Source organism: Salmo salar, chromosome 10 (assembly GCF_965601325.2).
Source record: "Salmo salar chromosome 10, fSalSal1, whole genome shotgun sequence".
Classification (NCBI taxonomy): Eukaryota; Metazoa; Chordata; class Actinopteri; order Salmoniformes; family Salmonidae; genus Salmo; species Salmo salar.
Window position 1 is genome coordinate 126,797,028 of NC_138300.1, and position 15,954 is coordinate 126,812,981.

At 41.8% G+C, this 15,954-nt stretch overlaps 1 protein-coding gene across 1 annotated transcript in view; it reads right to left on the reverse strand.

Annotated features, from left to right (window-relative positions):
* LOC106561862 (transient receptor potential cation channel subfamily M member 1) overlaps positions 1-15,954 on the reverse strand; it is a 116,193-nt gene that overhangs the window by 70,488 nt on the left and 29,751 nt on the right. The window contains exons 3-4 of the mRNA XM_082956655.1: positions 14,114-14,321; positions 9,580-9,793 (exon numbers count right to left, since the gene is read on the reverse strand). Of these exons, the coding sequence (XP_082812781.1) occupies positions 9,580-9,793; positions 14,114-14,321 (422 nt within the window). The remainder of the gene's footprint in view (positions 1-9,579; positions 9,794-14,113; positions 14,322-15,954) is intronic.

Consider the following 15,954-nt stretch of genomic DNA (forward strand, 5'->3'; position numbering starts at 1 on the left):
CTACTGTACATCTTACTGTAGACAGTACAGATGAAACATTATCAGGTCTACTGTACATCTTACTGTAGACAGTACAGATGAAACATGATCAGGTCTACTGTACATCTTACTGTAGACAGTACAGATGAAACATTATCAGGCCTACTGTACATCTTACTGTAGACAGTACAGATGAAACATTATCAGGCCTACTGTACATCTTACTGTAGACAGTACAGATGAAACATTATCAGGTCTACTGTACATCTTACTGTAGACAGTACAGATGAAACATGATCAGGCCTACTGTACATCTTACTGTAGACAGTACAGATGAAACATGATTAGACCTACTGTAGATCTTACTGCCGCAATTATTGTTTAAAAAAAATTTTGCTTTGGAAGTGTTCTTGTTAAAATACAATACATCATTTTTATTCTGTACTGGAATAAACTGATCATCATTCTTAAATGGAAGAAGTTTGGAACCACCAAGACTCTTCCTAGAGCTGGCTGCCCGGCCAAACTGAGCAATCAGGGGAGAAGGGCCTTGGACAGGTAGGTGACCGAGAACCCGATGGTCACTCTGACAGAGCTCTAGACTTCCTCTGTGGAGATGGGAGAAACTTCCAGAAGGACAACCATCTCTGCAGCTGTCCAGCAATCAGGCCTTTATGGTAGAGTGACCAGACGGAAGCCACTACTCAGTAAAAGGCACATGACAGCCCACTTGGAGTTTGGCAAAAGGCACCTAAATAATCTAAGACCATGAGAAACAAGATTCTCTGGTCTGATGAAACCAATATTGAACTCTTTGTCCTGAATGCCAAACGTCACGTCTGGAGGAAACCTGGCACCATCCCTACGGTGAAGCATGGTGGTGGCAGCATCATGCTATGGGGATGTTTTTCAGTGGCAGGGACTGGGAGACTAGTCAGGATCAAGGCAAATATGAATGGCGCAAAGTACAGAGAGATCCTTAATGAAAACCTGCTCCAGAGCGCTCAGGACCTCAGACTGGGTCGAAGGTTCACTTTACAACAGGACAACAACCCTAAGCACGCAGCCAAGACAACGCAGGAATGACTTCAGGACAAGTCTCTCTATGCCCTTGAGTGGCCCAGCCAGAACCTGATCAAACATCTCTGGAGAGATATGGAAATAGCTGTACAGTGATGCTCCCCATCCAACCTGACAGAGCTTGAGAGGATCCTCAGAGAAAAATGGGAGAAACTCCCCAAATACATGTGTGCCAAACTTGTAGCGTCGTACCCAAGAAGACATGAGGCTGTAATCGCTGCCAAAGGTGCTTCAACAAAGTACTGAGTAAAGGGTCTTTATACTTATGTAAATGTGATATTTAAGTTTTGTATTTTTTATAAATTAGCAAACATTTCTAAAAACCTGTTTTTGCTTTGTCATTATTGGGTATTATGTATAGATTGATGAGGGGAAAAAAAAGATTTAATCAATTTTAGGCTGTAACCTAACAAAATCTGTAAAAAGTAAAGGGGTACTTAACTTTCTGAATACTTTCTGAATGCTTTCTGAATGCTTTCTGAATGCTTTCTGAATACTTTCTGAATGCTTTCTGAATACTTTCTGAATACTTTCTGAATGCACTGTATGTGGTGCCAAACTGGATCAGAACATCTATTGCTTTCTCATCCAGGCAGAAGACCGCTTCCTGCTGCAGATCTCTGTTCAGTCCGCTCTCTGTTCAGCGCCCTCTCTGTTCAGCGCGCTCTCTGTTCAGCGCCCTCTCTGTTCAGTGCGCTCTCTGTTCAGCGCGCTCTCTGTTCAGTGCGCTCTCTGTTCACCTTCACGATTGGGTGGAAGATGCCCATGTGCTTCACATTTTGCAGGATCTTTTTTCTGCAGTTTTCTTGAAGATCACACCACGACAAGCCCTGTTTCCTGTGGCCTTCTGACCTGTTCTGAAAGAACTCCCTGGGTTTACTATCATCCTGTCGATGTTTGGTCAGGACCTGCTGTTTAAATTTGCTTGTTTTGCGAGACTCATTACAAAGCATTTCCCTGCACAAAACACATTGTGGGCGCTCTTAGTTATTTCTCTAAGATTGTATTAAACCAAGAAAGAGAAACTCATCGCTGTATTTGTGTTTTATCACAATTGATCTCAGTCAGAATTTGTGGCTAGCTTGAGTCCATTCGATGACAGCTGTGAGTGATGGCAAGTGGGAATTTACAAGCCAGTAGCTGACAGCCCATATGCTGCTGCTGAACAACAGCCCTGCAGCGTGTGGGTCGTGGTGTGATCTTCAAGAAAACTGCAGAAAAAAGATCCTGCAAAATGTGAAGCACATGGGCATCTTCCACCCAATCGTGAAGGTGAACAGAGAGCGCACTGAACAGAGAGCGCGCTGAACAGAGAGCGCACTGAACAGAGAGGGCGCTGAACAGAGAGCGCGCTGAACAGAGAGGGCGCTGAACAGAGAGCGGACTGAACAGAGAGCGCGCTGAACAGAGAGCGCACTGAACAGAGAGGGCGCTGAACAGAGAGCGCGCTGAACAGAGAGCGGACTGAACAGAGAGGGCGCTGAACAGAGAGGGCGCTGAACAGAGAGGGCGCTGAACAGAGAGCGGACTGAACAGAGAGGGCGCTGAACAGAGAGCGCGCTGAACAGAGAGGGCGCTGAACAGAGAGCGGACTGAACAGAGAGGGCGCTGAACAGAGAGGGCGCTGAACAGAGAGGGCGCTGAACAGAGAGCGGACTGAACAGAGAGCGCACTGAACAGAGAGCGGACTGAACAGAGAGGGCGCTGAACAGAGAGCGGACTGAACAGAGAGGGCGCTGAACAGAGAGCGGACTGAACAGAGAGGGCGCTGAACAGAGAGGGCGCTGAACAGAGAGGGCGCTGAACAGAGAGGGCGCTGAACAGAGAGGGCACTGAACAGAGAGCGGACTGAACAGAGAGCGGACTGAACAGAGAGCGGACTGAACAGAGAGCGGACTGAACAGAGAGCGGACTGAACAGAGAGCGGGCTGAACAGAGAGCGCGCTGAACAGAGAGGGCGCTGAACAGAGAGCGGACTGAACAGAGAGCGGACTGAACAGAGAGTGCAGATGCAGATGCACAAAATTAATTCCAGTAATTAATAAAATAATTATAAATGTAATCTGACATGTCATAGCCCAGAAATGCTGCTTTAGAGAGAAATCAGAAACCTCAACTATAATATAAGCACATGGCTCTGGCCTTGGTCTTATTCACACTGAGGTGCTTGGGTAGGTGACATGTGCACTGCACTACTGTCTCAAACAGAACATGCAGAGTAATTATCTGAACACACGTACACATACCCTGACCTACACTACACTACAGTAGATGTATATACCCTGACCTACACTATACTACAGTAGATGTATATACCCTGACCTACACTATACTACAGTAGATGTATGTACACTGACCTACACTATACTACAGTAGATGTATATACACTGACCTACACTACACTACAGTAGATGTATATACCCTGACCTACACTACAGTAGATGTATATACCCTGACCTACACTACAGTAGATGTATGTACCCTGACCTACACTACAGTAGATGTATATACCCTGACCTACACTATACTACAGTAGATGTATGTACCCTGACCTACACTATACTACAGTAGATGTATGTACCCTGACCTACACTATACTACAGTAGATGTATATACCCTGACCTACACTACAGTAGATGTATATACCCTGACCTACACTATACTACAGTAGATGTATGTACCCTGACCTACACTACAGTAGATGTATATACCCTGACCTACACTATACTACAGTAGATGTATATACCCTGACCTACACTACAGTAGATGTATATACCCTGACCTACACTATACTACAGTAGATGTATGTACCCTGACCTACACTATACTACAGTAGATGTATGTACCCTGACCTACACTATACTACAGTAGATGTATATACCCTGACCTACACTATACTACAGTAGATGTATATACCCTGACCTACACTATACTACAGTAGATGTATGTACCCTGACCTACACTATACTACAGTAGATGTATGTACCCTGACCTACACTATACTACAGTGGATGTATATACCCTGACCTACACTATACTACAGTAGATGTATATACCCTGACCGACACTATACTGCAGTAGATGTATGTACCCTGACCTACACTACAGTAGATGTATATACCCTGACCTACACTACAGTAGATGTATATACCCTGACCTACACTATACTACAGTAGATGTATGTACCCTGACCTACACTATACTACAGTAGATGTATGTACCCTGACCTACACTACAGTAGATGTATATACCCTGACCTACACTATACTACAGTAGATGTATATACCCTGACCTACACTATACTACAGTAGATGTATATACCCTGACCTACACTATACTACAGTAGATGTATGTACCCTGACCTACACTATACTACAGTAGATGTATATACCCTGACCTACACTATACTGCAGTAGATGTATGTACCCTGACCTACACTACAGTAGATGTATATACCCTGACCTACACTACAGTAGATGTATATACCCTGACCTACACTATACTACAGTAGATGTATATACCCTGACCTACACTATACTACAGTAGATGTATATACCCTGACCGACACTATACTGCAGTAGATGTATGTACCCTGACCTACACTACAGTAGATGTATATACCCTGACCTACACTACAGTAGATGTATATACCCTGACCTACACTATACTACAGTAGATGTATGTACCCTGACCTACACTATACTACAGTAGATGTATGTACCCTGACCTACACTACAGTAGATGTATATACCCTGACTTACACTATACTACAGTAGATGTATATACCCTGACCTACACTACAGTAGATGTATATACCCTGACCTACACTATACTACAGTAGATGTATGTACCCTGACCTACACTATACTACAGTAGATGTATATACCCTGACCTACACTATACTACAGTAGATGTATATACCCTGACCTACACTATACTACAGTAGATGTATATACCCTGACCGACACTATACTGCAGTAGATGTATGTACCCTGACCTACACTACAGTAGATGTATATACCCTGACCTACACTACAGTAGATGTATATACCCTGACCTACACTATACTACAGTAGATGTATGTACCCTGACCTACACTATACTACAGTAGATGTATGTACCCTGACCTACACTACAGTAGATGTATATACCCTGACCTACACTATACTACAGTAGATGTATATACCCTGACATACACTACAGTAGATGTATATACCCTGACCTATACTACAGTAGATGTATATACCCTGACCTATACTACAGTAGATGTATATACCCTGACCTACACTACAGTAGATGTATGTAGACTGACCTGCACTATACTACAGTAGATGTATGTACCCTGACCTACACTACACTACAGTAGATGTATATAGACTGACCTACACTATACTACAGTAGATGTATGTACCCTGACCTACACTACCCTACAGTAGATGTATGTACACTGACCTACACTACGCTACAGTAGATGTATATACCCTGACCTACACTACAGTAGATGTATATACCCTGCCCACCTACGGGACCCTGACCTCACTACAGTAGATGTATATACCCTGACCTACACTATACTACAGTGAGATGTACCCTGACCTCACCCGGTGACCCGCCCCTACACGGGTATACCCTGCCCCACAGTAGATGTCACTGACCTACCCGTGACCTGCCACACTATACTGCAGTAGATGTATGTACCCTGACCTACACTACAGTAGATGTATATACCCTGACCTACACTATACTACAGTAGATGTATGTACCCTGACCGACACTATACTGCAGTAGATGTATGTACCCTGACCTACACTATACTGCAGTAGATGTATATACCCTGACCTACACTACAGTAGATGTATATACCCTGACCTACACTATACTACAGTAGATGTATGTACCCTGACCTACACTATACTACAGTAGATGTATATACCCTGACCTACACTATACTACAGTAGATGTATATACCCTGACCGACACTATACTGCAGTAGATGTATGTACCCTGACCTATACTACAGTAGATGTATATACCCTGACCTACACTATACTACAGTAGATGTATGTACCCTGACCTACACTATACTACAGTAGATGTATGTACCCTGACCTACACTACAGTAGATGTATATACCCTGACCTACACTATACTACAGTAGATGTATATACCCTGACCTACACTACAGTAGATGTATATACCCTGACCTACACTATACTACAGTAGATGTATGTACCCTGACCTACACTATACTACAGTAGATGTATGTACCCTGACCTACACTATACTACAGTAGATGTATATACCCTGACCTACACTATACTACAGTAGATGTATATACCCTGACCGACACTATACTGCAGTAGATGTATGTACCCTGACCTACACTACAGTAGATGTATATACCCTGACCTACACTACAGTAGATGTATATACCCTGACCTACACTATACTACAGTAGATGTATGTACCCTGACCTACACTATACTACAGTAGATGTATGTACCCTGACCTACACTACAGTAGATGTATATACCCTGACCTACACTATACTACAGTAGATGTATATACCCTGACATACACTACAGTAGATGTATATACCCTGACCTATACTACAGTAGATGTATATACCCTGACCTATACTACAGTAGATGTATATACCCTGACCTACACTACAGTAGATGTATGTACCCTGACCAGCACTATACTACAGTAGATGTATATACCCTGACCTGCACTATACTACAGTAGATGTATGTACCCTGACCTACACTACACTACAGTAGATGTATATAGACTGACCTACACTATACTACAGTAGATGTATGTACCCTGACCTACACTACCCTACAGTAGATGTATGTACACTGACCTACACTACGCTACAGTAGATGTATATACCCTGACCTACACTACAGTAGATGTATATACCCTGACCTACACTATACTACAGTAGATGTATATACCCTGACCTACACTACAGTAGATGTATATACCCTGACCTACACTATACTACAGTAGATGTATATACCCTGACCTACACTATACTACAGTAGATGTATATACCCTGACCGACACTATACTGCAGTAGATGTATGTACCCTGACCTACACTACAGTAGATGTATATACCCTGACCTATACTACAGTAGATGTATGTACCCTGACCAGCACTATACTACAGTAGATGTATATACCCTGACCTGCACTATACTACAGTAAATGTATGTACCCTGACCTACACTACACTACAGTAGATGTATATACACTGACCTACACTATACTACAGTAGATGTATGTACCCTGACCTACACTACACTACAGTAGATGTATGTACACTGACCTACACTACACTACAGTAGATGTATATACCCTGACCTACACTACAGTAGATGTATTTACCCTGACCTACACTATACTACAGTAGATGTATATACCCTGACCTACACTATACTACAGTAGATGTATGTAGACTGACCTACACTATACTACAGTAGATGTATATACCCTGACCTACACTATACTACAGTAGATGTATGTAGACTGACCTACACTATACTACAGTAGATGTATATACCCTGACCTACACTACAGTAGATGTATATACCCTGACCTACACTATACTACAGTAGATGTATGTACCCTGACCTACACTACAGTAGATGTATGTACCCTGACCTACACTACAGTAGATGTATATACCCTGACCTACACTATACTACAGTAGATGTATGTACCCTGACCTACACTATACTACAGTAGATGTATATACCCTGACCTACACTACAGTAGATGTATGTACCCTGACCAGCACTATACTACAGTAGATGTATATACCCTGACCTGCACTATACTACAGTAGATGTATATAGACTGACCTACACTATACTACAGTAGATGTATGTACCCTGACCTACACTACCCTACAGTAGATGTATGTACACTGACCTACACTACGCTACAGTAGATGTATATACCCTGACCTACACTACAGTAGATGTATATACCCTGACCTACACTATACTACAGTAGATGTATATACCCTGACCTACACTACAGTAGATGTATATACCCTGACCTACACTATACTACAGTAGATGTATATACCCTGACCTACACTAAACTACAGTAGATGTATATACCCTGACCTACACTATAATACAGTAGATGTATATACACTGACCTACACTACAATAGATGTATATACCCTGACCTACACTATACTACAGTAGATGTATATACCCTGACCGACACTATACTGCAGTAGATGTATGTACCCTGACCTACACTACAGTAGATGTATATACCCTGACCTATACTACAGTAGATGTATGTACCCTGACCAGCACTATACTACAGTAGATGTATATACCCTGACCTGCACTATACTACAGTAAATGTATGTACCCTGACCTACACTACACTACAGTAGATGTATATACACTGACCTACACTATACTACAGTAGATGTATGTACCCTGACCTACACTACACTACAGTAGATGTATGTACACTGACCTACACTACACTACAGTAGATGTATATACCCTGACCTACACTACAGTAGATGTATTTACCCTGACCTACACTATACTACAGTAGATGTATATACCCTGACCTACACTATACTACAGTAGATGTATGTAGACTGACCTACACTATACTACAGTAGATGTATATACCCTGACCTACACTATACTACAGTAGATGTATGTAGACTGACCTACACTATACTACAGTAGATGTATATACCCTGACCTACACTACAGTAGATGTATATACCCTGACCTACACTATACTACAGTAGATGTATGTACCCTGACCTACACTACAGTAGATGTATGTACCCTGACCTACACTACAGTAGATGTATATACCCTGACCTACACTATACTACAGTAGATGTATGTACCCTGACCTACACTATACTACAGTAGATGTATATACCCTGACCTACACTAAACTACAGTAGATGTATATACCCTGACCTACACTATACTACAGTAGATGTATATACACTGACCTACACTATACTACAGTAGATGTATGTACCCTGACCTACACTACCCTACAGTAGATGTATATACCCTGACCTACACTATACTACAGTAGATGTATATACCCTGACCTACACTATACTACAGTAGATGTATATACACTGACCTACACTATACTACAGTAGATGTATATACCCTGACCTACACTATACTACAGTAGATGTATATACCCTGACCTACACTAAACTACAGTAGATGTATATAATGACTTTAAAGGTGATTTCTGCTTTAGCCGACTTCAGAGTTCACAGCGAACTTGGTTTCTGTAAATATATGGGATGTTGCCTAAATCTATCACTTTGCTCAGTTTGTTTATCGTTAATCTGTGTTGAATTGATTCTGGGCCTCATTCTCTTGATTTTTTTCCTGTTCTGAACTATAATGTGAGTCTCCATTGTTAAGGGTCAGGGTAGCTTGTACAGAGCATTATGGGTAATGTAGTTCATCATGCTATAGCAGGTACCCACCAGTGCTGACTCCACCAGTGAAGATCCATGCTCCGGTGGTGACTGCAGCCTTGATGAGTCCCTTCCCTAACACCTGTTTGAGTTTGGGCTGCAGGTCAAAGTTCTGCAGCCCTCCATGGATGGAGATGAGCAGGTTGGGGAGTTCCAGCTGCCAGTCTTTCACCATCAGTTGGAGCAGATTGTCTGGCTTAGAGTCATGGGACACTCTGATATACTGGAAGGGAAGGGGAGAGGAAAATAGTTCAACTCTGCTCTACACATTGCAGAAATGATTCTACCTAGAACAATAAAGGGCTCTCCTGCAGAGACAAGCACGCAGAAGAAAATGTTTTTGTTGTTTTGGGGGACGTTTTTTGATTTCTGTATGCAAGCTCTTGTGGTTGTGTTGTGAATGGGTTATAACTAGTCTGGTGCAGTTATAATTGTGGTTGCGGTGTGTTGGATTCATTCGATTGTGCTTATTTTGGGGGTTTTGATAGATTTTGGACAGAATTTACTTTAACTCAAGAACAGTAGTAGTTGCAGAGGTGGTATGGTGTGTAGTTATGGTGTAGTTAGCATGTGGTTATGGTGTAGTTACAGTGTGGTTACAGTGTGGTTAAAGCGTGTTTGGTTATGGTGTAGTTGTGTTGTAGTTGTGTTGTAGTTGTGTTGTAGTTATGGTGTAGTTGTGTTGTAGTTATGGTGTAGTTATTGTGTGGTTGTGGTGTAGTTTAAGTGTGGTTACAGTGTAGTTAAAGCGTGTTTGGTTATGGTGTAGTTGTGTTGTAGTTGTGTTGTAGTTATGTTGTAGTTGTGGTGTAGTTGTGGTGTAGTTATGGTGTAGTTGTGTTGTAGTTGTGGTGTAGTTATTGTGTGGTTGTGGTGTAGTTATTGTGTGGTTATGGTGTAGTTTAAGTGTGGTTACAGTGTAGTTAAAGCGTGTTTGGTTATGGTGTAGTTGTGTTGTAATTATGGTGTAGGGTATTGTGTGGTTGTGGTGTAGTTATGGTGTAATTGGTTTGGTTATGGTGTAGTTGTGTTGTGTTGTAGTTATGGTGTAGTTGTGTTGTAGTTATGTTGTAGTTATGGTGTAGTTATTGTGTGGTTGTGGTGTAGTTATTGTGTGGTTGTGGTGTAGTTGTGTTGTAGTTATGGTGTAGTTATTGTGTAGTTATGGTGTAGTTGTGTTGTAGTTGTGGTGTAGTTATTGTGTGGTTATGGTGTAGTTATTGTGTGGTAACTGTGTGGTTACAGTGTGGTTACAGTGTAGTTAAAGCATGTTTGGTTATGGTGTAGTTGTGTTGTAATTATGGTGTAGTTATTGTGTGGTTGTGGTATGGTTGTGTTATGGTGTAGTTGTGGTATGGTTGTGTTATGGTGTGGTTGTGGTATGGTTGTGTTATGGTGTGGTTGTGGTGTAGTTATGGTGTAATTAGGGTGTGGTTATGGTGTAGTTATGGTGTGGTTATGGTGTGGTTGTGGTATTGAGTAGTTATGGTGTGGTTATGGTGTGGTTATGGTGTAGTTAGGGTGTGGTTGTGGTGTGGTTATGGTGTGGTTATGGTGTAGTTAGGGTGTGGTTGTGGTGTGGTTATGGTATGGTTATGGTGTGGTTGTGGTTATGGTGTGGTTATGGTGTGGTTATGGTGTAGTTAGGGTGTGGTTGTGGTGTGGTTATGGTATGGTTATGGTATGGTGTAGTTGTGGTTGTGGTTATGGTGTAGTTATGGTGTGGTTATGGTATGGTTATGGTATGGTGTAGTTGTGGTTGTGGTTATGGTGTAGTTGTGGTGTGGTTATGGTATGGTTATGGTATGGTGTAGTTGTGGTTGTGGTTATGGTGTAGTTATGGTGTGGTTATGGTATGGTGTAGTTGTGGTTGTGGTTATGGTGTAGTTATGGTGTGGTTATGGTGTGGTTGTGGTATTGAGTAGTTATGGTGTGGTTATTGTGTAGTTGTGGTGGGGTTATGGTGTAGTTAGGGTGTAGTTAGGGTGTAGTTATGGTGTGCTTATGGTGTAGTTAGGGTGTGGTTATGGTGTGGTTATGGTGTAGTTAGGGTGTGGTTGTGGTGTAGTTATGGTGTAGTTGGGGTGTAGTTATGGTGTGGTTATGGTGTAGTTAGGGTGTGGTTATGGTGTGGTTGTGGTATTGAGTAGTTATGGTGTGGTTATGGTGTAGTTATGGTGTAGTTATGGTGTGGATGTGGTATGGTTGTGGTGTGGTGTAGTTATGGTGTGGTGTAGTTATGGTGTAGTTATGGTGTGGTGTAGTTATAGTGTGGATGTGGTATGGTTTAGTTAGAGTGTGGTTATGGTGTAGTTATGGTGTGGTTGTGGTATTGAGTAGTTATGGTGTAGTTATGGTGTAGTTATGGTGTGGTTATGGTGTGGTTGTGGTATTGAGTAGTTATGATGTGGTTATGGTGTGGTTATGGTGTGGTTATGGTGTGGTTATGGTGTGGATGTGTTATGGTGTGTGTGTGGTGTAGTTATGGTGTGGTTATGGTGTAGTTATGGTGTGGTTATGGTATGGTTATGGTATGGTGTAGTTGTGGTTGTGGTTATGGTGTAGTTATGGTGTGGTTATGGTGTGGATGTGTTATGGTGTGGTTGTGGTGTAGTTATGGTGTGGTTATGGTGTAGTTGTGGTGTAGTTATGGTGTGGTTATGGTGTAGTTATTGTGTGGATGTGTTATGGTGTGGTTGTGGTGTAGTTATGATGTGGTTATGGTGTGGTTATGGTGTGGTTATGGTGTGGTTACGGTGTGGATGTGTTATGGTGTGGTTGTGGTGTAGTTATGGTGTGGTTATGGTGTAGTTGTGGTGTAGTTATGGTGTGGTTATGGTGTAGTTATTGTGTGGATGTGTTATGGTGTGGTTGTGGTGTAGTTATGGTGTGGTTATGGTGTAGTTGTGGTGTAGTTATGGTGTGGTTATGGTGTAGTTATTGTGTGGATGTGTTATGGTGTGGTTGTGGTGTAGTTATGGTGTGGTTATGGTGTAGTTGTGGTGTAGTTATGGTGTGGTTATGGTGTAGTTATTGTGTGGATGTGTTATGGTGTGGTTGTGGTGTAGTTATGATGTGGTTATGGTGTGGTTATGGTGTGGTTATGGTGTGGTTACGGTGTGGATGTGTTATGGTGTGGTTAGTGGTGTAGTTATTGTGTGGATGTGTTATGGTGTGGTTGTGGTGTAGTTATGATGTGGTTATGGTGTGGTTATGGTGTGGTGTGTTATGGTGTGGTTATGGTGTAGTTGTGGTGTAGTTATGGTGTGGTTATGGTGTGGTTATGGTGTGGTGTAGTCATGGTGTGGTTATGGTGTAGTTATTGTGTGGATGTGTTATGGTGTGGTTGTGGTGTAGTTATGGTGTTGTTATGGTGTGGTGTAGTTATGGTGTGGTTATGGTTTAGTTGTGGTATGGTGTAGTTGTGGTGTGGTTGTGGTGTAGTTATGGTGTGGTTGTGGTATTGAGTAGTTATGGTGTGGTTATGGTATGGTGTGGTTGTGGTTATGGTGTAGTTATGGTGTAGTTAGGGTGTGGTTGTTGTATTGAGTAGTTATGGTGTAGTTATGGTGTGGTTATGGTGTGGTTATGGTATTGAGTAGTTATGGTGTGGTTATGGTGTAGTTAGAGTGTGGTTATGGTGTGGTTATGGTATGGTTATGGTATGGTGTAGTTGTGGTTATGGTGTAGTTATGGTGTGGTTATGGTATGGTTATGGTATGGTGTAGTTGTGGTTGTGGTTATGGTGTAGTTATGGTGTGGTTATGGTGTGGTTGTGGTATTGAGTGGTTATGGTGTGGTTATGGTGTGGTTATGGTGTGGTTATGGTGTAGTTGTGGTGTAGTCATGGTGTGGTTATGGTGTAGTTATTGTGTGGATGTGTTATGGTGTGGTTGTGGTGTAGTTATGGTGTTGTTATGGTGTGGTGTAGTTATGGTGTGGTTATGGTGTGGTTATGGTGTAGTTATTGTGTAGTTATTGTGTGGTTATGGTGTAGTTATGGTGTGGTTATGGTGTGGTTATGGTGTGGTTATGGTGTAGTTATTGTGTGGTTATGGTGTAGTTATGGTGTGGTTATGGTGTGGTTATGGTGTGGTTGTGGTATTGAGTGGTTATGGTGTGGTTATGGTATGGTTGTGGTATTGAGTGGTTATGGTGTGGTTATGGTGTAGTTAGGGTGTGGTTATGGTGTGGTTATGGTGTGGTTATGGTGTGGTTATGGTGTGGTTGTGGTATTGAGTGGTTATGGTGTGGTTATGGTGTGGTTATGGTGTAGTTGTGGTGTGGTTATGGTGTAGTTGTGGTGTGGTTATGGTATGGTTGTGGTATTGAGTGGTTATGGTGTGGTTATGGTGTGGTTATGGTGTGGTTATGGTGTAGTTATTGTGTGGTTATGGTGTGGTGTAGTTGTGGTGTGGTTATGGTGTAGTTATTGTGTGGTTATAGTATGGTGTGGTTGTTGTGTAGTTAACGTGTAGTTCTGGAATGGTTGAGGTGTGGTGAAGGTGTTGTTGTTTATTGTTAGACAGGTCATAGGTCCTACCATTGCCTTGTTGATGAGGCCTCCACCCTGGAACTCGATGGTCCCGAAGGCGTCGGTGGGGGAGGTCTGTGTGTTTTTGGCCACGGACCACCTCTCCTGATGGGGCGGGTCGATCTGGACCAGCTGATGGTTCTCCTCCGACAGCTTGTTGGTCAGAGCGCCCAGCGGGATCATCACGTGCTGAGTTATCAGCTGACCACACGAACATCTACCAGGGGACAGGTCACTAGACTAGTTTAGACAGCAGGGTACAGGTCACTAGACTAGTTAAGACAGCAGAGTACAGGTCACTAGACTAGTTAAGACAGCAGGGTACAGGTCACTAGAATTGTTTAGACAGCAGGGTACAGGTCACAGGATGGCAACATATATACTTGTAGGTATAGACAGTATATAATGGTGTGTATAGACAGTATATAACAGTGTGTATAGACCGTATACAACAGTGTGTATAGACAGTATATAACAGTGTGTATAGACAGTATATAATGGTGTGTATAGACAGTGTGGACAGTATATACTAGTGTGTATGTAAAGTATATAAAGATGTGCGTAGACAGTATATAGTGGTGTGTAGACAGTATACATAATGGTGTGTATAGACAGTATGGACAGTATATATTAGTCTGTATAGACAGTATATAAGTGTGTATAGACGGTATAGACATAATGGTGTGTATAGAAAGTGTTGACAGTATATAATACAGTATATAATACACATGGTTAGCAGATGAGAATGTAGTGAAATGCTGGTGCTTCTAGTTCCGACCGTGCAGTAATATCTAACCGAACAATTCCACAACAACTACCTAATACACAGAAGTGTAATGGAATGAATAAGAATAAGTACATATAAATATATGGATGAGCGATGGCCGAACGGCATAGGCAAGATGCAGTAGATGGTATAGAGTACAGTATATACATATGAGATGAGTAATGTAGAGTATGTAAACATTATATAAAGTGCCATTGTTTAAGTGGCTAGTGATACATTTATTACATACATTTTTCCATTATTAAAGTGGCTAGAGATGAGTCAGTATGTTGGCAGCAGCCACTCAATGTTAGTGATGGCTGTTTAACAGTCTGATTGCCTTGAGAACAAAATATCGATATTTTGGGTCCAAGGCCTGGAAACTCCCCAGACCTTATACCCATTGAGAACTTGTGGTCAATCCTCAAGAGGCGGGTGGACAAACAAAACCCCACAAATTCTGACAAACTCTAACCATTGATTATGCAAGAGTGGGCTGCCATCAGTCAGGATGTGGCCCAGAAGTTAATTGACAGCATGCCAGGGCGGATTGCAGAGGTCTTGAAAAAGAAGGGTCAACACTGCAAATATTGACTCTTTGCATCAACTTCATGTAATTGTCAATAAAAGCCTTTGACACTTATGAAATGCTTGTAATTATACTTCAGTATTCCGTAGTAACATCTGAAAAATATCTAAAGACACTGAAGAAGCAAACTTTGTGGAAATTAATATTTGTGTCGCTCTCAAAACTTTTGGCCACAGCTGTATAGACAGTGTAGAAATATAATGCTGTGTATTGTCAGTATAGAGTGTATAATGGTGTGTATTGTCAGTATGGAGAGTAAATAATCATATCTATAGACAGTATGGACAGAATAACATTGTGTATAGACATTATGGACAGTTTAATGGTGTATATAGACAGTTTTTAATGGTGTGTATAGACAGTATATTGATGTGTATAGACATTATGGACAGTTTAATGGTGTATATAGACCGTTTTTAATGGTGTGTATAGACAGTATATAATGGTGTGTATAGACAGTATATAATGGTGTGTATAGACAGTATATAATGGTGT